Genomic DNA, 24671 nt, shown 5'->3' on the forward strand with positions numbered 1-24671 from the left:
ACCTTCAGAGTTCCTTGCCGGAAAGTGGCCGAAAAATCACTCCCGCGCGCATGTGCGGGAGTGACGTCATCGCGGCTCCGGCCAATCACAGCGCCAGAGCCGCCGAACCCGGAAGAGACGCCAAGGGATCATGTCCGCTCCCACAGCGATGTCCAGGGGGTCCGTGTCGGGGCTTCGTTCTAAGGTAAGTGTTTCATAATGAGCTAGTACTAGCTCATTATGCCTTTGTCTTGCAGGGTTTTTTTTTTTTCCCTTTGAGTATACAACCGCTTTAACCAGCTGGTGTCTCATTCAAAGTCCCAAAACTTGCCCATACGTAATATACCATTAGGGATGGAGGTGTGTGCTCCTCAGCCAGTCATTTTTAGTTTCAACCCTGTGGCTATCATTTAGCCATTGGATTGTTATTTACTTGTGATCTTGTTATACATTTTGAAGGCTAGTCATAGATGGGGGCAGGTTAAGGGAGGCCCCGGCTACCTCCATACCCACCTGTCCCTCATCTATCCAATAGCTAGCATGTGCTCCCACCGTGGAGACACTTATAAATTGGTAGTGTTAGGACTGCAAGTTACACAGGGTGCCAAATTGGTAGTGTTAGGACTGCAGGATACACAGGGTGCCGTGAAGGGGCCTTGCAGCTTACACATGCGTTTGCAAATGTGTGTTAACTAAACCTCTGTTTTTAACCTACATTGTCAGACAGGTTGATTCGGTTTGTTAGCAGACTGGTCGGTGAGTATGGTTTTCCTAGGGCCGGTTGTTCTCACGCAACTCTTTCAAAGTCCCAACTTTTTCTCTTTAATTTTCATATACAGCGCTACCTGCTGGTAAATTCCCAGACTGCTGCAGATATATTAAGAAATGGTTGGATTTCCTACCACCCACAGGTTTAGTAAAATATGTGCATCTAAGTTTCTACCCGTGCCCATGGACCATTACAAGGGGTCTTCTACCCATTGTTGAATTCTTTAATTCTTTTACATTATGCAGAATGTAGAACAATGAGATTGAGGGTGCACTCTGAGCACGGTTGAACTGAACATGCCCAAATTTGACTGTCCCCCACCCCAATCTATTGATGGTCTACACTCACCCTGGACTTTAAGAAAGTGTTCCCAGGCACACTTACATCATCCCCTCTGCCAACCAGACCACAGTGATCCCTGTGTCTGTGCTCAGAGATCTATGGAGAGTTCTGACCAGACTTCATGTGAACGGTGCCCTGGTCCACCTCTTCCAAGTGGTCCTGGGCATGGTACGCTTAACTGTTCCTCATCCCTAAAACTACACAGTCAAACTGAACCAGGGGAGTAGTGAACCATGCCAGAGCATTGTTTGAAACACCAATGTGAGCTCACCCCGAATGAGACTCCCTTGTTGGATTGTTAGAGGTTGTAACAGGGGTCCACAGCCTGGAACTCTTGCACTGGGGTACCCAAGAGATGCGAGAAGCCATCAGAGGTGCTTGATTTACTAAAGGCAAATAGGCTGTTCACTTTGCAAGGGAAGTTGCACCTAGCAAGGCAATTTGCCCAGAAGAATATTCAATGATGTTAAGTTTCACTTTACAAAAAAAAAAAAAAAAAAACAATCCCATGCAAGGACAATCTAAAAAAATGAATATTTGCTTTCGCTCAATTGGATGATGGAAGTCAACACCGCTTCATCTAATTCTCTAAGCTCTTGGAAAACGTCACTTGCAAAGTGAACAGTTTATCTGCCTTCAGTAAATCAACTCCGAAACATCAATATCCACTCACAACTGAACTACTTTGGCTGGAACTCCGAAACATCAATATCCACTCACAACTGAACTACTTTGGCTGGACCAGCCATTTAATTAGGTATAGTGTAAAACTCAATTAAATGAAAACTCGCACCCCAGAATGAAAAGCCATTCTTTAGGCCACCAAGTTTAGACTGCTATAACTATAGACATAGGAACTAATTACAGAGTATAATGACTCAGCTTGGCTTGGTTGAGTAACTGATGGCCTTCTCATGGCTTCTGTGGCCTTCGATGAGAAGTCTTGCCACCATACATTTCCCACCTTTGTTATCAGTTATCCTATCTTTGCATATTCCAGCTCCTCCTGCTACATTTTCCATAATAACTACTAACAATTCCAGCAGAGATTGTAGGAACCCATTAGAACGATGCAGACCCAGGAACTCGGTGCAGAAAAGTTATTGTCTTTCAAAAATATAACAGCCCCCCAGTATCCATTACACATGGAGAAATCAATTTTGAATGGGCTGACCCTTTAACTATTATCCTAAAGTTACATTTTTGGACTTGCATGGAGTCATGATGATGGCTGAAAACATCAGAAATCTTTATACTTACAGATTACGGGGACAGTGACGTTTTCAGAGACTTCTGTGCTGTCATTCATTGTGCTTGCACAGCGGTATGGCCCAGTCTGCCACTCAGAAATGTCACTGAGTTGAAGGAGCAAACGGCCGTCAGAGCGAGAAATGTTGGCATTGAAGAACCAGCATCTGAGATACCGACTGGCGTCCAGCTGAAACCAACTTCTCATCCACTAATGGAGAAGAAAGAAAGAACAAAATTATATATTTATAAACAATATAAATATCTTTATTAAAGTACAAAAAAAAAAAAAAAAGGGTTTCGCATTGGACAATCCATTACACCAGGGTTGGGCAATATTCTGAGCCTGGTGTGCTGAAAATGTTGGTATGAAGAGTGCAAAACAGGGGCACTATTAGAAATCTTGGGGCCCTATGCAGTCTACCTGACAAGGTCCCACATCATTTAAACCCTACCCATTCTCACTGTGCCCGCAGGAAAACATTGCATGCATTCCCTGACATGCGTGCCCTGGTTTGCTGACCCCTGCATTACAGTAATTGCCCACAAACTACAAAGATGGAGGTCAGGTAAAGGCAGTCACCTTCCCATACACAGACGCAGTATGAAGGATTTAATACATTTTTGCCTAAGGGCCGATAGGGTGAAAAATATTTTGTTCTACAACATACACTTAGCAGGTAATACATGTCCTTACCTTCCAATATCCAATGTCCATACCTTTCAATATATATACACACATACATATATATATATATATATATACATACATTTCTTTTTCCATTGTTCCTTATTTCACATGCTTATATGGATACTGTTCTCTACATTTACATGCAGACCAAAAGTCCACCAAAATTTCCACCAGTTGGAACAAACTATAATGGTGGCCATACACTCTTTGATAATTGATTGCTTTATTTTCCCATCGATCTTTCCCGATAGGAATAATCAATCTATAGTCAACAACCCAATCCATCCATATGCCACATACAGGGAAATGGATTTTGATCCATAGCTGGAAGAAATAACGGCATGGCATCAATAGGTTCCAGAATTATACAGTGAGGATTAGGAGGATATCTGGGAATATCCTAGGTTACAATTCGTATCCGCCAGAAACTGCTTAATTCAGTTTAAGGTCCTACACTGGATATATTTTAGGCCTCAGCGATTGCACAGAATTTACTCATCCACTCCCTTAAGATGCTGGCGTTGCCCGGCGGATTCGGCTGCCTTCACCCATATATTTTGGTCTTGTCCAGTAATCCAAGTATTCTAGGGGGGGATTTTGCGAAATTTATTATTTTTTTTAACTAACCACTTTTCTGGTACCACTGCCTAGTGAATAATGTATTTTGGGGCTGATTAACTCCCTGGCCTCTACGAGGGTGCTTGGGACTCTCTTAGAGCTCTTCCTGTTCTATGCAAGAAAGGCTATTATCCTTAAATGGAAATCCTCTGTTGGCCCTACTTTGAATTACTGGAAGCATCTGGTTAACTTGGCCATTCCACTTTATACATTCACATACGAGTCTAGGGGAAGCCTTGACCTAAGCCTCTTATGAAATGGACAATAAAACTATTCTTCCAGGCAAGGGGAGTGGGCTGTTTTGATGATCAATCCATTGAGGTTCTTGACATTTGGTGTCCGCACTGCATGGCGTTATGTGGTCTGATGGCTATTTTTAGTTACCATTTTGCGAGTATTCACTTTTATTTGGTGTTATATTGAATAAATGCTTTTTTTGGTAATGCACTAGGATTATGCACTGGGATTGCAGTGAAAGCTGTATATCACTGTAGTGGACACCACTACTCGAATGATCTCCACTAGCTTCCATGGCCCCATGCTGAGCAGCTTCCCTGCTGCATGGTGAACATGGGAGGTCGCCGGCTTGGCACGGACACCATTCAGAGAACATTTTGCATTTCGGTAAATAATGCAAAGCGTTGTCTGATTGGGCGCGGTGGAGATCGTTAGGTCACCGCTCTGCCTTTTCACTTCATTCAAAGAGTTGGCTCTAGTGTGGCTGAAAATTGCGTAATAAAAGACTGGTGGAAACAAAGCTACCTAAAAAGGAAAATATAATTTTAAAATTAATAAAGATAAATTCTACAGGTACAGGTTCTATAGTCATTTTGAATTTCTTCCTCCAGCTCAAGGGATGTACTCCAAACACCACGCTTTCCTGGCACCAACATGGCAGCATACATGTGGTCAGTAGACTTCCATGGATTAGCACCAGGAATGGAAAATTACAAGTTAAAGCGGAGTTCCGGCCACAGAATCCTTTTTTTTTTTTTTAATGTCCCCCAAACAGTGGCCCTTCGACCTCTATACATCCGCTAATCCTGTTTCATACATTGTAATAATATGTTTGCAAGCATGAAATCTTACTTTATAAAAATTATTGTGAGCGCCGCCATCTTTGTCCTGGATCCTGGATCGCAGAGTCCGTTGTGGGGAAATGTCTGCCCTGCTTCCTGGTTGTAGTGGGCGGAGGCCGGTGAATCCAGCGCGAAATCTCGCGCATGCCCAGTACTATGCAATCGGCATAGTGGTTTTTTTTTTCCATAGGGACGGCAGCGTCCGCACTGTGCGCCGCCTAACATTGCGTCATTTCCTGTTTGGAAATCACGCGATTAGAGGAGCGGCCGCCCGCCTTTGTCACTGCCAACTGCATCCTGGGAGCCACGAGTAAGAGCTCCCAGGATGCATTGCTGGACAGGAAGTGGCGGCGCGGGCCGCACGGCCGAGGAAGTGGATGGTAAGGCGAGTATATTACGCTCTCTAATAAGGTAAGTAAAAAAAATCCAATTATTGCTCAGGTAAGGATAAGGAAGCAGATGCCATAAAATCTACAGGCATGATTTTGTGGCCGGAACTCCGCTTTAATTATGATAGAATTTTCAGATTTTTTTTTTTTTTTTTTTGCATTAACAAGCAGTATATTGCAGTTTAAAATGCAAAAGCAATTCTACAAAAGACATTTTTAGAATATACCCCATCAACTAAAGGGTCTCACCAACCAGACAACCCCAGCCAAGAATAAGGGCCAAGTCAAGAGTCAGAAAGCTACAAGTTTGACATAATGGCATCACTTCTTAGAAGAACTAGACGACTATTTACATCAAATAAGCTGACACAGAAAACAGAGGGGGAGGTGCAACCATACCTATGAAAAATAAAGGAAGATCTTGCGAAATGTGGCCAGACCGGTTCAAACCACATTGCCGTCACCAACTCACCCACACTTTCCATGCAAGCAAGAATCTGAAACATTAAAACCTTAAAGCGGAACTGAACTCTCTCAATCAACATTAACTATTTTAACCACTTAAGCCCCGGAAGATTTTACCCCCTTCCTGACCAGGTCCTATTTTGCGATTCGGCACTGCGTGACTTTAACGGACAATTGCGCGGCCGTGTGACGCTGTACCCAAATGAATTTGACGTCCTTTTTTTCCCACAAACAGAGCTTTCTTTTGGTGGTATTTGATCACCTGTGCGATTTTTTGATCATGCGCTATAAACAAAAAAAAGCGACAATTTTGCAAAAATAACAATATTTTTCACATTTTTTTATATGAAATTCACCCCCCCCAAAAAAAAAATTTAAAAAATCTAAATTTTTTAACATTTTAGGCCAATTTTGTTTTCTGCTACATATGTTTGGTAAAGAAAAAAAAAAAAAAAAAAAAAATCGCAAAAAGAGTATTTTGATTGGTTTGCGCAAAAGTTATTGTGTTTACTAACTAAGGGAAAGATTTTTGTCATTTTTATTGTTTTTTTTTTTAACGAGTAATGGCGGCGATCTGCGATTTTTTTTGCGGGACTGCGACATTGCGGTGGACAGATCGGACCCTTGACTGACACTTTTGGGGTTACCAGTGACATTACTGCAGTAATCAGTGCTATAAATATGCACTGTTATGGTAAAAATGACACTGGCAGGGAAAGGGTTACCTTTATTTGAGAAGGAGGGGTGTGTCCCTAGGGGCGTGTTTCTAACTGTGATTGGATGTGGCTAGTGATGTAACAGCAGAGATCTAGGTCCTACATAGCAGGACCGTATTATCTCTGCTGTTACACAGGGGAGAATGACAGGCGGCTGTGTTTACATTAGCCGCCTGCCTTTCTCCCGGTGTAACCGACGATCACGAGTGAGCGGCGGACATCGGGTCCGCCGCTCACACGCGCGGGGGGGCGTGAGCGAGCGGGAGCGCACCTCCGGCGGCGCACGCTCGCTCCCTAGAGCCTCACAGGTAGCAACGTAGATCTACGTCGCTTTGCCTGTGAGGGGCTGACCGCCGACGTAAATCGTTGTTAGGCAGTCGGCATGTTGCTTGCCTTAGTAAATAGATAGGAAGGTATATCATATTATACTTGCTTTAACCTTTTTTTTTATCATTTCACCGGTGGCTTCTCGGTTTCTGGCCAAAATGACATCATACATCCCAGGAGTCTTCAGGAGAGGAGGAGGGGCTTTCTCAGCAAAGCACACCCTCCTGTCTGCATGCCTGAGCTAAGGGCAGATGAACTCTGGGAAATAAATGCTACCTGAATCATCTGGCCATAACTAGAAATGCTGGGAGGGGCTGTTTTTCAAAGGGATTTCCCAACAAAATAAAAGCATGAAGACATGGATGGATGAGCGAGTTTGCTTTGAATATTAAAAATGAATTGAAAAGCGTTTTTAGTTTGTGGTGATCAGATACAGGTAAATTCCACTTTAACCCCTATATTTAAAGCTTTCATTGCGCTCACTAAATGAAGGTATGAGGAAGCCGAATAGTATAAAAAGCTGCAAGCAATGGTTTGTGTCTGCTAGAAGGGTAATTAAATTACAGCTTACAATTTTATTTCAGTTCTCTAAATTCAATAATCCCTCCTTAACCTTTATCCTTAGGGACCATTCACACCACTGACGCACATATTTTCCTTCACTGACATTTAGGTGGAACTTTCGGTAAATTTGCAACTTGGCATTAATACATTCCTGATGTCACAATATACAGCAAGTGTCTGCTTTCAAAAAAGTGCCAGCATTTGTCGTTGAAAATCTATTCCTGTGCAGCAGTATGGGGACTTTGTCTAGGCTCAGATGATGCCACCCATCTGCTGCAGGCAGGAGAAAGCATATCCTCGGTCCCCTCCCCCCCCCCCCCCCCCGCGCCCGATTAAACTGCAACATTGTAACTATGTATCAAGTCACAAGGTAAGATGCTGTAGCACAGGATGTTAGACATTTGTGAACATCAAGAACTCCACAGACACCTGGACAAGATTGTGTCCTCTCTGAGCCAGCCTGGACAAAGATGGCTCCATCCTCCTGGGGCAGGGGGTCTCCAAACTTTATAAACAAGGTACCAGTTTACTGTTCTTCAATCTTTGGGGGGCAGGACTGTGGCTAGTGGGAGTAGAAAATGTTCTAGTGTTAGAAAAATTACCCATCTTTGGTATCAGTGTAAGTTATAGGGCCCCATTATTGGTGTAAGTGGGATGAATAGTGCCCCATCACTAGTGTCAGTAGGAGGAATGGTGCCCCATCATTGGTGTCAGTGGAAGGAATAATGCTCCACTGTTGGTGTAGGTGGGAAATAGTGCCCCATTGTTGGTGTCAATAGGAGGACAAGTGCCCCATTGTTGGTGTCAGTAGGAGGACAAGTGCCCTATCGTTGGTGTCAGTAGGAGGTTTAGTGCCCTATCTTTGGTGTCAGTAGGAGGTTTAGTGCCCTATCATTGGTGTCAGTAGGAGGTTTAGTGCCCTATCGTTGGTGTCAGTAGGAGGATTAGTGTCCTATCATTGGTGTCAGTAGGAGCAATAGTGCCCTATCAATGGTGTCAGTAGAAGGGAATAGTGCCCTATCTTTGGTGTCAGTGGGAGGAATAGTGACCCATTGTTAGTGTAAGTGGGAGGAATTTGCAGGAGGATTAGTTCCCCATTGATGTCAGTAGGAGGAATAGTGTCCCATCATTGATATCAAAAGGGGATATAGTGCCCCATCATTGGTGTCAGTGGGAGGAATAGTGCCTCTTTGTTGGTGACAGTGGGCGAAAGGGCGTCAGTGGCATGAATTATGCCCCTTTTGGTGGTGTCAGTAGGAGGAATAGTGCCCTATCATTGGTGTCAGTGGGAGGAATAGTGCCCCATTGTTAGTGTAAGTGGGAGAAATTTGTAGGAGGAATAGTGCCCCATCATTGATGTCAGTAGGAGGAATAGTGCCTCATCATTGGTGTCAGTAGGAGGAATACTGTCCCACCATTGGTGTCAAAAGGGGATATAGTGCCCCTTCATTGGTGTCAGTGGGAAGAATAGAGCCCCATTGTTGGTGACAGTTGGCGAAAGGGTGTCAGGGGCATGAATTATGCCCCTAATGGTGGTGTCAGTAGGAGGAATAGTGCCCCATCGTTGGTGTCAGTAGGCAGAAGGGTGCCAATTATTAGTATCAGTGGGACTAATATTGCTGGTGTCAGTAGGAGGAATAACACCCCAAGGGACAGATAAAGGCACGCAAAGGGCCGGAGTTTGGAGACCACTGTTCTGGAGAGAAAACCAGATGGAACATATCATCAGAAGCAGCACTGTGATCTTGTTGAGGGTAATAAATACCTGAAAGTGTTACATGTACGCATTACTAAGCATGCATGTGCATATATGATGCTTGGTCCACTTCAAGTCAGATGGAAAGAAGTAGCTTGTAGACCAATGGTGGTCAACGTTGTTGGTGATCTCGTTCCTGACATCACCAAAAGGCTGCACATATTATTCAGTGAATATAATGCTATAGAAAACATGGAGTTTAGGATTGCAACAGGAGATGATCATAGACCCTGCTACAAGAGAAGGTCAGAGACTGGGTTCTGGAGTCTGTAGACTCCACAGACTGGAGATGCATTACATGAGACTGCTGCCCTTCACAAATCCATGCTTCCAACATTGTCCTCCTTACAGCCTGCTTTTGCTACAGCAAGATCCATGATAAAAACAGCAGAAAAGCACCACTAAAAGAGAAAAGGAATGGACAGCACAGAAAAGAGTAGGAAAGCAAAAGCATCTAACCACTGGAAGCCAGCCTAAAGAATATTTTTCCTTCGCTGGAGTTGGCATATACGTAAGGAAAACAGACTACTCTGTACAGATTCTCTGAGGGCCACACAATAAGTGCCAAAGGACTGCCTGTGGACAGGTTGGGCACCAGGGTTGTAAACAATGGTGGAGAGGTCTTGGTCCTTGGCCAGCCACCATAAGCCCCCCAAACACCATGACAAAAAGCTGAAACCCAAAGACTAGATGCGTAGCAGAACAGAGCGAAGGATAAACAAGCAAGTGACGAAAGCATCTTCCTGTTTGGGCGAGATGTCATGTTGATAAAGGAAACGTCTAGAAAAAGCAGAAGACAGCCATGTGATCAGCTTTAGAACACTTCCTCCAACAGGCTGGTCACGCACATATCTTGTACTCTTGAACTTGGCCTTCTGTGACTATAAACAGGAGAAGATGGGAGTTTCCAGGTTATGAAAAGCAGGAAAGTGAAATTGATGGTACATACGATGTTTCTGCCACGTCATGCTTGTTGTTAAGAAAAGTAGAGTAGGAGTATCCAAACTTTCTAAACAAAAGGGCCAGATTAACCACTTGCCAACTGCCGCACGACTATTTACGTCGGCAGTCAGCCCCTCACAGGCAGAGCGACGTAGGGATACGTCGCTAGCCTGTAAGGGTTTTGGGAGCTAGCGCGCGCCGCTGGAGGCGCGCTCCCGCTCGGTCACGGACCCCCCCCCCCCGCGCGTGTGCCCGGTGGACCCGATGTCCGCCGGTCACTCGCGATCGTCCGTGACAGCGGGAGAAAGGCAGGCGGCTAATGTAAACAAAGCCGCCTGTCAGTTCTCCCTGTGTAATAATGGAGATCATACGGTTCTACTATGTAGGACCGTTGATCATTGTTCTTACACATCAAGCTACAGCCAATCACAGTTAGAAACACGCCCCTAGGACACACTTAACCCCTCCCTCGCCAATACAGTTAACTCCTTCACTGCCAGTGTCATTTTTACAGTAACAGTGCATATATATATATAGCACTGATTACTGTAGTAATGTCACTGGTAACCCCAAAAGTGTCAAAAATGTCAGTCAAGGGTCCGATCTGTCCGCCGCAATGTCACAGTCCTGCAAAAAAAAACAAATCGCAGATCGCCACCATTATGCGTTAAAAAAAAAAAACAACAAAAATGACAAAAATCTTTCCCTTTGTTAGTAAACGCAATAACTTTTGCGCAAACCAATCAAAATACGCTTTTTGCCATTTTTTTTAACAAACATATGGTAAAAAAAAAGTTGGCCTAAAATGTTAAAAAAAAATTTGATTTTTACATTTTTTTGGGGGGGAATTTCATATAACAAAATGTGAAAAATATTGTTATCTTTGCAAAATTGACGCTTTTATTGTTTATAGCGCATGATCAAAAAATCGCTCAGGTGATCAAATACCACCAAAAGAAAGCTCTGTTTGTGGGAAAAAAAGGACGTCAAATTCATTTGGGTACAGCGTTGCACGACCGCGCAATTGTCCGTTAAAGTCAGGCAGTGCCGAATCGCAAAATAGGCCCTGGTCAGGAAGGGGGTAAAATCTTCCGGGGCTTAAGTGGTTAATGTCCTTCAGACTTTATGGGGGCCAGACTGTGACCAGTGGGAGTAGAAAATGCCCCAGGCTGGGTGGGGAGTGGGAGTAAAAAAAAAAAAATTCATAGTATCTGCTGTCTGATGGAGGAGGAATAGTGTCCCACCATTGGTGTCAGCAGGAAAAATAGTGCCCCAGCATTGGTGTCAGTTTGGAAGAATAGTGCACCATTGTTGGTGTCAGTGGGAGGAAGTGTTCTCCATCATTGGTGTCAGTGGGAAGAATAGTGCTCCATTGTATGTGTCAGTGGAAATAATTGTGCCTCATTGTTGGTAGTAGTAGAGGGAATTATGCCCCACTGCTGTCAGTAGGAGGAATAGTGCCCCAAGGGCAACATAAAAACAAGAAAGGGGTCACATTTGGCCCACAGTTTGGAGACCACTGCCATAGAGAAATCATGCACATAGACTGAATTAGAAGTATGCTCATCAACGCTGGACTTTGCTGCAGCATAAAACGCTGTCTGTAAACCTTTCTATAATGCTCATATGCAAGTGTACAGAGCAAATGTATGCTATTGGTTCTAGCCACCTCCATCCTTGCAAAGAAGGATGCCAGGCAGCCCTAAATGAGTCATTCACTGGTGGCGGAGCATGCGCAGAATGACCTGCCTTTAATCATTCATGATTGACTTGAGGGCTGGTCATTCTGCACATGAGCAGCCGCCAATGAGTGACTCAAGATGACCCTGGCATCAATGATTCACTCAGGGTCGACATGCAAACATCAATGGTGTGTAACCAGTGGCGGCGCCTCCCAATAATTACGTGTGATTATTGACATGTCGGCCCTGAGCAGTGGCCTCCCCCAATGATGCCAACTGCCTTCTAGCAACAAATGATGCTGCCTGCCCTCTAGCTCCTGACACCTAGTGTACTTTGTTGCTAGGAGGCAGGTGGCTCCACTTTGTGTTGTACGCTTGTAAATGTTAGCACAAAAGTCTACATGCCAATAGCGTAAAATACAAGAAAAAAAAAAAGGTTCTACAGATCTAAAACCATTGTGTTTGGTGTACAATGTGCACCAAATCCTCAATCCCAACTCCAGGTATAACAAACTTGCTCTCTCCTCCAGGCCATTAACAAAACACCCAGCCCCAGACTTCGTTTTGTGAATGGCCAGGACAGCATTTCTCAACCAGGGTTCACTGGAACCCTAGGGATCCGTCAAAAGGTTGCTAGAGGCTCCTTGAGCAATGAGCAATTTTTGCCTGTCGTAGAAGTAACCACTGACACCAAGTGTCAGGAACACACCATGCATGATTCTGTATCATCTCGATGGCGTACTGGAGTGCACAGGCGCGGACTCGCTTGTGCCCCTTTAGCCATGAACAAACATTCGACAGTGTGCATGCGTGAAGACGTGCACACGTGACCACGCACAGATGCGCGCATGCGCACGCAATAACCATTATGTTTGGCACCTAGTGGTCTATAGAAGGGCAGCAGGTGCACTTGTCCTTTCCCGTTTTGTCTGCAGCTGCTCCTGTATTCTTGAACCAGAACCTGTTGTATCCAGATTGATGACCCGGCCTGTCTCCTTCCTTCGCTTGATTTCTGCCTGCCCCAACCTCAACTTGTTCCTGTGACTACTCTTCTGCCTCATATCTATCTGTTTATCCACTACGGGATCTGGACCTGCTCACCCCCTGGTGGGGCGACACTGAGGACCGCGACCTGGTGCTAACACGCAGCGAAATCAATCTCCACCACCAGGAGTTCTGGTGAACACCGGTTAGCATTTAGATTTTGCACCTCAGGTTAGCCTGCGTCTTTTGCCAAGGTGACCTGTCTGTGTTTCTACACTACTAGATCCTGTGAGGCTCCCACGGTTCGTCTGTGGCACTCAAACCGGTTCTTACGAGAGGCTTCCCTCCGCACGTCAGGCTCAGCCACGAGGGGCGTGACACCAAGGATCTTTTTAGCCATCTGTAGGGGGTTCTTCCAACTGACCACAAATGTAGGAAGCACTCTTCCTACAGACCACCATCCTAACGCACCATGAATTGTAGCTATTGTAATTATTAGCAGGGGTTCCATGAGACTGGAAAGTTCATTTAACCACTTAAGCCCCAGCTCTATTTCGGACACTTTTTGTTTACAAGTTAAAACCAGTATTTTTTCCTAGAAAACTACTTAGAACCCCCAAAAATTATATATATTATTTTAGCAAAGACTCTGGAGAATCAAATGGCGGTCATTGCAATATTTTTTGTCACGCGGTATTTGCGCAGCGGTCTTTAACGCCATTTTTTTGGAAAATTTTTGAAAAATCACATTTCACTGCATTTAAAAAATACTAAACAGTAAAGTTAGCCTATTTTTTTGTAGATTGTGAAAGATGATGTCACGCCGAGTAAATAGATACCCAACATGTTACGGTTTAAAATTGCGCCCCCCTGTGGGATGGTGACAAACTACGGTCAATAGAAATCTCAATAGGCGACGCTTTAAATTTTTTTAAAGGTTACCAGTTTAGAGTTAGAGTGTAGCTCTTTATTTTAGATTATTGCCCACGCTCTGGCGATCGCGGCGATACCTCACATGTGTGGTTTGAACAGCGATTTCATTCGCGGCTCGACTTCCGTATACGGTGACGGCTAAAAAAATTTTTTTCCCATTTTATTTTTTTTTTTTAACTTTATTACAGTTTAAAAAAAAAAAAAATCTGATCACTTTTATTGCTGTCACAAGCAATGTAAACATCCCTTGTGACACCAATATGTAGTGACAGGTACACTTTATGGAGGGATCGAGGGTCTAAAAGACCCTAGACCGCTCCACTACACTTCCCTGTATGCAAAACGCCGAAAACTGCGTTTTTGCATACAGCCGTTTTTTAAATATGCTGCCTTTTGCAGCAGAGTAACCCGGAAGTGACGTCATAGACACCACCTCCGGGTTACGTCATCGGAGACCAGATCGAAGCCGTTTCCGGCTTTGATCGGGACTCCATCCAGCCGGTGGACGTGCCGGCTGGGTGCTCGGCAGGCGGCGGGAAGGGGGGAACGTCCCCTCCCGCTCACCTGGTTAACGATCGAGCCACATCGGTCGTTACTGACGGAAAGCAGACCGTTGGCACTAAACCACGGTACCGGGATGATGCCTCATCCCGGTATACCCCCGCAAAGTTACCCGATGTATATATACGTCAAAGTACGTCAAAGTTATACGTCACTTTGCGGAAAGTGGTTAAGCGTTCCTTGGGAGTTGAAACAGTTGAGAAAGGCTGGGCCAACAGACGAGGAACGCGAAGGCACAACTTCAGCACTGCGGTCTATCAGACCTGCACCTCTTACATCCAATCGGCCCAAAAGTACAGTGGGAGCTCTACTAAATCGCAGCTTGTAAACCAGCAGATTTGACAGATGTAGAATAAAGCCTGCATGACGGGAGTTTGCTTTTGAAGCAAAGCAAGGTTTACCGACCCTAACCCCAGTTATGTTTATCACGCCGGAATTGGGCTTTAATCTTCCGCAATCAACTCGTCTTTATTGACGTTTGTTCAGCAAGTCATACAAAAAGTGCACTTTTTTTTGTACGACTACTGAACAAGCGTCAATAAAGACGAGTTAATTGCAGAAGATTAAGGTGTGCTGGCAACATATTCTTATCTGAGAAAATTATATGTCACCATCACTTATTCAACATCAAAAATATGCAATAAAAATAAAAGGAAATCTTCACTTCTGTTAAAAAAAAAAAAAAACTGATATGACTATACAGCATTTACATTTTTCAAATGTATTGTTAAAAATTACATTTCCATTTCAATCAGTAATGATTTTCTAAAATCGAAAAAAAAATGAAATCAGCTGTACACTCTATCTTATGCCTCTCAGCTATTCCGTCCTGAAAAATCCATGGTGGAGGTAACTCAGTGTGGGCCCTTGCTGCCCCTCCATGGTGGCTCACTTTTCAGAGGTGGATGGCAGGCGGTGAGGTAGCAATATGTCAATATTTAACCCTAAAAACGCTGAACTACTGTGCTGTAACCATGTGCATTGCATACGGTTGCAGGGCGGTTGCGGCGCAGCCCCAAACACTTAAATAATTTGTGTTTGGCTGCAGTACTGCTGTTCGAATGCGACATGTAGCTTCATTTTTGCTGCGGCTGCTCAGCAAAGCATACAGCCCTGAGCAGTTTCATGCCCTTCTTTAGGTGGGTGGCCAGGAAGCAGTAACCCGCAGTTCAACTGTCTGCTTTTACCCCCCCCCCCCCCCCCGTGTGACTAAGCCCTTTATGTCAGTGGTCCTCAACTCCGGTCCTCAGGGCCCACTAACAGGCCAGATTTTAAGTATTACCCTGGGGAGATGCAGACTAGAGTACTGCAATCACCTGGGATGTATTTCAGTTATCTTGCAAACCTGGCCTGTTAGTGGGCCCTGAGGGCCAGGGTTGAGGACCACTGCTTTACGTGACAGCACTGCTGCTTGGAGATTGCACTGTCACATCAGGTGAGAAGAGTCCTCAACTCTGTGTAAGCTCTGACTAGAGGGACTCGGAGCTCACAGGCGAATTCCTTTTCTCACTGAAATCAAAAGGAAACAAACCGGTGCCTCTACCTCCCATGTTGCTATATCCCTAATGCTCAGGCAAAGGCAGCTGAAACCTCATCCACAGCGATCAATCCAACAAAAAAAGCCAGAACCACAGTGAGTACTCTGCCATCATGGGCTTTATTCAGTGGGTATACAAAATAACAGCCATAAGATGTCAACGCGTTTCAGCCAGTTATGGCCTTAATCATGACTGACACATACTCTGAATCAACAGCCTAAATCGTGCACAACACTCAAGTGTGTGATTAAAAACACATGGGCTCAATTACAAATAAAACAATAAACATACCTACCATACCTAAAATACATGAAAAGAACATTGCCTTTTCTCACTCCTGGTGTCTAAACAGGACTACAGGGTGGAGCACAGGAAAGGTGAGTATGTGCTGTTGGGGAGGGTTTAAATCAGGCATGTCCAACCTGCGGCCTGGGGGCCGCATGCGGCCCAGAACCGCAGGCAATGCGGCCCACTGTCCCCTGACAATTTTTTTTTTTAAGCTGGGGAGTAAGGAAGTCGAGTCGGGGGCACAGCCACAGCGGCTTCCAACTAACTGTAGACAGAGGCTGCCTCGGAGGGGATCATCCACTAGTTGTGTTAAATTAGTGCTGGTGGGGGAGCGCAGCAGCGCGGGAAGGGCGCGGCGGCGTTTTACTTCTTATATACCTTAACTATAGTATATATTTTATATGCGGCCCGAGAACATTTCTCTACACTCAATGTGGCCCAAAGAAGCCAAAAGGTTGGACACCCATGGTTTAAATGGTCAATGGCCTTTACCACATAACTAAAGTTGTGGGTCAATTGCTAAGAAATTGAATCCTCTTATCAGGTTTTTATTTACTTCTCGTCTTGGTGACAATAATCACAAACCAAAAGTGATGGGAAGTCTGGAACAACCGTGCCCTAAGCTGGAATGTCCCTAATACAAACTTAGTGTTGGCTAGCTTAGCCTGGGCTCTGATTGTTTACGGTATCTGGGTTTGTTGGGTTTCTCCTAAGCCTAAAGACATTGTTTGCTTTTGCCTGCTACTGAGGAGTGTTTTCTAGTGGATAGAGTAAGAAGATACAATGTTATGAGTTGTGAATATTCATTTCAACCTGGCCAATCACTGGGAGATTTGTGCCAGTGAGGTCGGCTGGTGAAGAGGTTAAATATTTGGAGAGACCTTCGAGAAGTGTGCTTCCTTCTTGGGCAGGGATCTTCAAACTACGGCCCTCCAGCTGTTGCAGAACTACAAGTCCCATGAGGCATTGTAAAACTCTAAAATTCACAGACATAGCTAGGTATGATGGGAATTGTAGTTCCTGAACAACTGGAGGGCCATAGTTTGAAGACCCCTGTTCTTGGGCTTTGGCAGGAGGGGCAGCAGTGGGGACGGGTAGACCCTTACCACACACAAACTCCAGATAAGTGTCTAGCAACCACAGGGCCACTATGACAGCAACTGCTGTCACACTGTGTCCAACGCGCTCTTTTTCCGCCACCAACGAAAAACAGCAACTATGCAACTAAGAGGTGCAACCACCTCTTAGTTGCATAGGTTGAAAAAGGACACAAGTCCATCTAGTTCAACCAACAAAAGAGAAAAAAATAAAATTATACAATCCTATATACAAAATCCTATACCCACAGTTGTTCCAGAGGAAAGAAAAAAAAACCCAAAGCATTATCTAATTTGCTCCAGCAGGGGAATAAACTCCTTTCTGATCCCCCAAGAGGCAATCAGATATTCCCTGGATCAATTTTACCTATAAAAAATCTAGTTGCTAGAAAGCAAGCAATTGGTCACACATGTGCATAAATAGAAATAGGCAACCGCACTCCAGTTTGAAGGTATGAAGCAATAAAATCCATTTATTGAAGATCCAAACAATTGAAACGATCCATAGTGACAATCAGAGACAGAGACAGGGGACAAGACACAATTGACGCGTTTCACGAAATTACATTCGCTTAGTCATAACACAAGTGCAGTGTACACTACATGACAGTTGGAGCAAGGGAGCAGAACTGACACTGGGTGGTACACTCCATTTTACAACATGCATTAGGACTGTGAGACAGGGGCGCGGTTCTTCATTCTTGTCCTGGGCGCTAACCCAACCTGTCCTGGTACTGCCTGTAGAGGATGTCAATGTGGGATATCCTTGTCTGGCCTCCCAGGCTTTGGCCTGAGGAGGGAGTCCATGTGAAAAAGAGTCTTGGCCTTTCAGCCTTTGCCTGGAAAGCATTTGTGTGTGGAGGGTCCAACTTTACCTTCCCAACCTGCTACCTGGAGAGGGCGCTGTGGTCTGGACGGCGTAGAGAATCTTCTGTGAGTGAGCAATACACCTGCAGGCAGATCGACCATCATCAGCTCTCTGTCGGCCGAGTGACGGTCGGGGGTCACTCTCATTTACACTGGTACAGACCCAGCTGAATTCCAGTGTCGCCAGGTCCACGGCCAGGAACCCTTCACTGGTTGCAGAATCTTCAATAGCCTGTTCCTTGACTTCCTATTCTCTTGAGCCTTGGTATCATCAAGTTTGATGAGCGATCAGAGGCCTACCCTGTGTGCAGCCTACAAAAGACACCTTTATCCCATCTCTTTACATGAAAGCTTCTAACAGGAAACACTTTGCATAGGTTATCCACTATTGCTGGTCGCCATTGCACAGCAATCTCTCCGGGCCCTTGTTGAGCTAGCTGAAGATTCTGAACATCTACATCAAAAGGACTTCTCTACTCTTCTTTTCCTCCCACACAGAGGACTCAGTTCATTACATCTGTGCAAATCAAGGGGAACTCCTACTCAGAAGTTGATTATTGCATTTCTTACAAATTGTCGTCTTATAAATTGTGCCACTTAAGCCCCGTACACACGAGTCGAAATTCGGCTGGGAATTTTCGTCCGACGACCGATCTGCCGATTTTCGGATTGTTAGTATGATGCTTCCGACAACCGACTCCGACCTTTCGGCCGAAAAAAATCCTGGTGTGCAGGCTATAAAATTTTTGTCGACCGTCAAAACACGTCCAATTTTTGTCTCATTAGTACAGATTTCGATGGGGAAAAATCTTATGAGCAAGACTGGGCATGCTCAGAGATGAAAGAACACAAAGAAAGCAATCCAACACATGACATCACTTCTGAAGTAGAATTCTGTCATGCGGGAAAATTTGTGTGCAGTCTAGAGCACATTCCAACCAACAGACACCACTCTGGAAAAAAGACGGACGACCGGTCGGCGGAAATTCGTTGCGTGTGTACGAGGCTTTACTCTCTGGGCCCACGGCATCAGGATTTGAAGGAAGCAGTTTGACCCAGATAGGTCATTCTCTTACATTTATACTTGGGGTTATAGGTTCTTTCAGGGCCTAGTGGGTGTTACCATTGGCTCATTGTGTTTTTCTTTGCATTGCATATCCTTTGTATACTTACTAAGACTAAAGTTTTGATTGAGAGATATCTACTTTAACAATCTTTGCTCTTTTCTGACTTAACCACTTGCCGACCGCCCACAGTATATTTACTGCGGCGGTCAGCCCCTCCTGGGCAAAGCGATGTAGTACTACGTCGCCAGCCCAGGAGCCTGCAGGGGGCAAACGTGCGCCGCCGGAGGCGTGCTCCCACCCCCGCTCGTTCAGGGACATCCCCGCGCGAGTGACCAGCGACTCCGATGTCCGCCGGTCACTCGCGATCTCCCACTGGAGAGGGAGAAAGGCAGGTGGCTGATGTAAACAAAGCCATCTGTCATTCTCCCTGGTGTAACTGCAGAGACTATGCGATCCTGCTATGTAGGATCGTATGTCTCTATGGTTACATCACAAGCCACGCCTCTTTACAGTTAGAATCACCCCCCTAGGGACACACTTAACCCCTTGATCACTAATAAAGTTAACCCCTTCCCTGCCAGTGTCATTTTTACAGTAACAGTGCATATGTATAGCACTGATTACTGTAATAATGTCACTGGTACCCCCAAAAGTGTCAAAAATGTTAGTCAGGGGTCCGATCTGTTCACCGCAATGTCACAGTCCCGCAAAACAAAAATCGCAGATCGCCGCCATTACTAGTTAAAAAAAAAAATGACATAAATCTTTCCCTTAGTTAGTAAACACAATAACTTTTGCGCAAACCAATCAAAATACGCTTATTGCGATTTTTTTTTACCAAAAATATGTAGCAGAAAACAAATTGGCCTAAAATGTAAAAAAATTTTTGATTTTTACATTTTTTGGGGGGGGGGGGGGGGAATTTCATATAAAAAATGTGAAAAATATTGTTATTTTTTTCAAAATTGTCGCTCTTTTTTTGTTTATAGCGCAAAAAATAAAAATCGCACAGGTGATCAAATACCACAAAAAGAAAGCTCTGTTTAGGAAAAAAAAAGGACATCAATTTCATTTGGGTACAGCGTCGCACGACCGCGCAATTGTCCGTTAAAGTCACGCAGTGCCGAATCGCAAAATAGGCCCTGGTCTTTGAGCAGCCAAATCCTCCGGGGCTTAGGTGGTTAAGAATCTTTAGTAAAATACTAATTTCCTTTGCTACAGTCCGGTGTCTGTGTGATTGCATCCTTTCTTTGAATTACGTCCGAACCCAGGGTGTTAGATAGGGGTCGGGAGGCTTGAAAGGTCAGGCCAACCTCTGAGGACAGTCATTTTGCAGTGGCCCTTATGGGGGTGGCGCTACAAATTAAAAGCGCAATGGGCCTTCAGTAGGGTCAAACCCAGCAATTTTATTTTGCAAAGCATAAATGGCTTTTAATCCAAATTGTTTTTTTATTCACAAAAAAAAATAAAATCTGTTATGAATACATTTCTCTTTGTATTCAGCCAAGACACTCAATATTTTCAGAATGAGTAATCTGCCAGTCTGCGGCTCTTTTAATGTGCGTTTTCTATTGTGGTTAAATTCTGAGGCTGAGAGCAACTCCATGGAAACCCATGGAACTGCTGTTAGATCACTAGCTGCAGATGCTACCTGAATTTGTCTGGGCTTAGTTCTAACGAAAGTGAACCCATGGGAAACATCAAAGTTGGAAATGCCTCTAATAGGTGACTGCATAAGTTGCCAATGCATACCTTTCATTTAATGGTCTATCACGGTTACGCCCAAAGCCCTCCCAAAGTATTGCTATGCCAATACCAACTTTCTCAAATTTGGTATTTGCAGTGCACAAGATCACAAGTTGGGCCCCCCTCCTCAGGACACTATACTTCTCTATGCTATGGTGGCATACACATACACGTTGCGCGTTTAGCGTTATCCAGTGTATAATGGCGTTTTTCCACTGCATGGAACCGAACGGTTCGGCTCGCTTTTGTGCTTTTCCACTGCTGGTACCGCATGGTACGGTGTAGGAACGGTACGGTACGGCGGCGCTTTTCCACTGCATGTACGGCTCTCAACAGTACCACCTCGATTGTGGTTCCAAGAGGTTCCATACTGGTACCATATCCCACAATCCTTTGCATGCAGTCACTACTAGCCACTGATTGGTCAGAGAATCCCACCCACCCCGTTGTTATCCCACCCACTTAACTTTAGTACTACTTTAGTGGAAAAGCAAACCATACCGTACCGAACCGTTCCAACACCGTACCATGCGGTACCAGCAGTGGAAAAGCAAACCGGGCCAAGCAGGGCCGAGTAGAGCCGAGCCGGTACTTGCAGTGGAAAAGTGCCAAAAGTAGCCAGAGTTGGTGAGCCTGGAAGTAAACTAGAAGTAAAAGATTGCAAGCAAAAGAGGGTGGGTGCAATGCCTGCATACCAAGTGACAGGCATGGCATCAGCCTAAAGGGCAGTGTTACAGCATGGGTCACTTCCCAAAATCGAATCCCCAGTGTTTGCAGGTGTACAGGGTAGAGTCTTCCCAGCTGAGACAGGGCCAGCTTAAAAAAAACCTTAGAGATAGCAGAAGCCAGCACCCCAAACATCCAAAAATATTACTGAGGTCCCATATCAAAAAGCCAATGTTACAGAGACATGGAGGTTCCAAATATCAAGGTGACAATGTATGCCTTACAGCCCTGGGATTCTCAGGTTCAAATCTCAACCAGGCCACTATGTGCATGGAGTTTGCATGTTCTCCCAATGCTTGCGTAAATTTCCTCCAGGAATTCTGTTTTCCTCCCACATTCCAAAGACATGCTGTTAGGTTGATTGACTCCTGACCACATTGGCTCTAGTATGCGTATGTAAGATAGGGACCTTAGATTAGAGGGAGAGCACTGGTGTGAATGTTCAATACGGCATAAATAGTTGGTGCTATATGAATACCTGTAATCAGGGTTTTTTTTTCTCGGAAAATAGGTGCAGGAACTCCCCCCTTCTGAGTCACCCCTTGTCTCCACCCATTACCCACCTCTGAGCACTGTCCCTTGGTGTCACCCCCTACCCAACTCCCACGCACAACAAAACACCTCACCCAGCAACAAAAAATAGACCCCAGCAACATTAGACCCCCTCCAGTAGCAGCAATGGCTTTCCCAGCCACCAGTATCAATAGATCAACAATAGACCTCGGCCTCAACAGGGGACCCCTACCAACAACATACGACCCCCCAGCAACAATAGATCCCTAACAGGGACAATAGAGTCCCAAGCAGCCAGCATCAAGAGACCCTACAACACACCCTACACCCCTTGCTATTACTTACATTTAGTGCTGGAGGTGGCGGAACTGCGTTCCCCCGCGTTCCTGCTGAAAAAAAGCCCTGCCTGTAATAAATAATAAAAGTCTGATCTATAAGTATACAAACACCAGTGGCATCACTAGGGTTGGTGTCACCTGGTGTGGGCTCCCTCCTGTCTAACCTGCCACAGTGCCCTGCAAGGCATTGAGCGGGCTAGTTTGCGGCCGGAAGTGTGTAAATGATGAGATGGGTTCTGGCAGGCCGATCCTTGCACTGTCATAGATGGGGTGATACTATTGCACTTCCTACTTGATGCTGTCACCCCTCTATCGGGTGGCACCTGGGTGCGGTCTGCACCCCCCCCATCCACTGACGAACACAACGCAAAACATCCAGAGAGGTCCACATGTGACCACCCCAAAAAAATCTTTGTTCCAACTTCTTTTATGGTGGAAGTAGCCAAACACACATGCTAATACTGAATAAAAAAGGAAAGAGAAGCCTTGTCCTTCCAGTACGAAGCCTAGGAATCAGGATGGGGAGCGGAGACATGCTGGCGGTGTTCACTCCGTTAACCAGATTCTTCTCCTTTGAGTGATATAATTGCTGCTCTTTCTTCTTTGTCAAGGTTCGAAAAGGATCTTTTCTGACTGGCTAGCCGTATAGTGTCTCTCTTTATGGTTTTAATAAAAGTTTCAATTGAAGCAAAATTGCCTGGAGGAACAAAAGTGCTTTTCAATTTAAATTGTGCGGCCATTGGTCTAGCTGGGCTGTGATAAGCGGAAAAATTTTGCTTAACTTGTAACTGTCTCTAGAACTGAAAAATCTTCACAACCAATTTAAATGGATTGAGGCGGTTAATGGGGCAAAATAATAAGCCTTGATTAAAAAGTCTGTGTTTTCCTGTTGTAAGTTGACGGCTAGCTACATTTATGTTTGCTTGCTGGTTATCTTGGTTTTTATTGGATGACCTCAAATTTTCCAGTTTTGTGTTCTCTGTAACCCCTCCTGAACCTGCATTGTGATAGCTTCTCGAAAATGGAATTCTTGTTGTAAAGAATGAGGTATCTGTGGTTGAGCAGCAATTCTGTTAAAGGAAATGCTTTCTGTAAGCAAGAAAGCAGGTGGTTTCTTCTTTTGTAAATGGTTACTTCTAGAACTTTGGAAGTACATGAACGCACACCAGGGGCGTAACTACAGGGGTTGCAGGGGTTGCAATTGCAACCGGGCCCCATGCGGCTCCCCTGTACACATGGATAGGATAGGATGTCACAATAGAGAACCACGAAGGGGGTCGGTAAATATGTAATTTACCAGCTCCTTCCTTTTCTGAATGGACAGAGTCATAGTCAGTGACATTGTAATAATACAATTAAAATACCAAAAAATAAAAACTACCAGTGGATGAACTAGAAGGATCGCAAAGGTCACACTTGCGACCGGGCTCTGGCATTCCACCACCGTGGGGAGGCCCCAAGATGGCAGGAAGGGGGCCCACTGCAGAACTTGTGAAAGGGTCCTGCAACAAGAGTAAAGGGCCCCAGGATCAGTGGGAAGAGCCCCAGACTTGAAGGGAAGGGCCCCAGCCAGGGGTCCGGGGGGGACCTTCATGGTTTCTTGCACCGGGGCCCTGAAGGTTCTAGTTACGCCTCTGACGCACACCACAGCATTGGCTCGGGTTAACAGAGTACAAACCACCAATATGTCTCTAGTTTGCACCCCGATTCCTAGCGAATTTACATGAGTAGAACAAGGCTTCTCTTTCCCTTCTTACATGGTATCAGCAGGTGTAATTATTTGGCTACCTATACAGAGGCATGGGACAAAGATTATTTTGGTTGGCACCATGTAGATCGCATTGGATGTCACTCTGGTGTTGTGTGTATTGATATGGACCATATTGTCTTGCAAACTTTGTCACCTTGATAAAAGGGACCTGAACGTTTTTCTAAAACATCAGTAAAACCTTTGGATGTGACCCTGGTGTGCCGATTTATGCTACTTTGTCACCTTAAAAGGGGACCTCCATGTCTCTGAAATGTTTTTCTAATATGGGACATCAGTAAAACTTTTGGGTGTTTATTTTTTTTTCTTCCTCTCTCTCCCAAGAAGCTCAAGGACCCTAGTTACGTGTTCCCATCTACCTTTACTCATTAACATTCTCATGGATGGTACCCCTCCTACACCGCTTATATTTAGTGATGAATAAGCTATGGCACTGTTTTTGACGGCTTGCACCACGTGTGTCATAGTGGCTTGTTCTGAAGGCCACATGTATACTTGTTCTCTATCCTTAATTTTGTGAAAATCTCAATAAACATTTACTATTAAATAAAAGTATATATTTACATACCTGGATCCGTAGTAACTTCCTACAAAAATGTCTTAAGAGACTTCTTAATAGCAATAAGGACCCTCATTCCCAAGGTATTGGAGATACCAGACTGCGCATGCGCGAGTCAC

At 44.8% G+C, this 24671-nt stretch overlaps 1 protein-coding gene across 2 annotated transcripts in view; it reads right to left on the reverse strand.

The window, feature by feature from the left end:
- The window catches only part of LOC309567962 (basal cell adhesion molecule-like), a 70991-nt gene that overhangs the window by 22870 nt on the left and 23450 nt on the right, over positions 1-24671 (reverse strand). For both annotated transcript variants that reach the window (XM_082273515.1, XM_082273516.1), the window contains exon 3: positions 2351-2549. In XM_082273515.1, the coding sequence (XP_082129641.1) occupies positions 2351-2549 (199 nt within the window). The remainder of the gene's footprint in view (positions 1-2350; positions 2550-24671) is intronic.

Source organism: Pelophylax lessonae (assembly GCF_965119305.1).
Source record: "Pelophylax lessonae genome assembly, chromosome: 12".
Taxonomy (NCBI): Eukaryota; Metazoa; Chordata; class Amphibia; order Anura; family Ranidae; genus Pelophylax; species Pelophylax lessonae.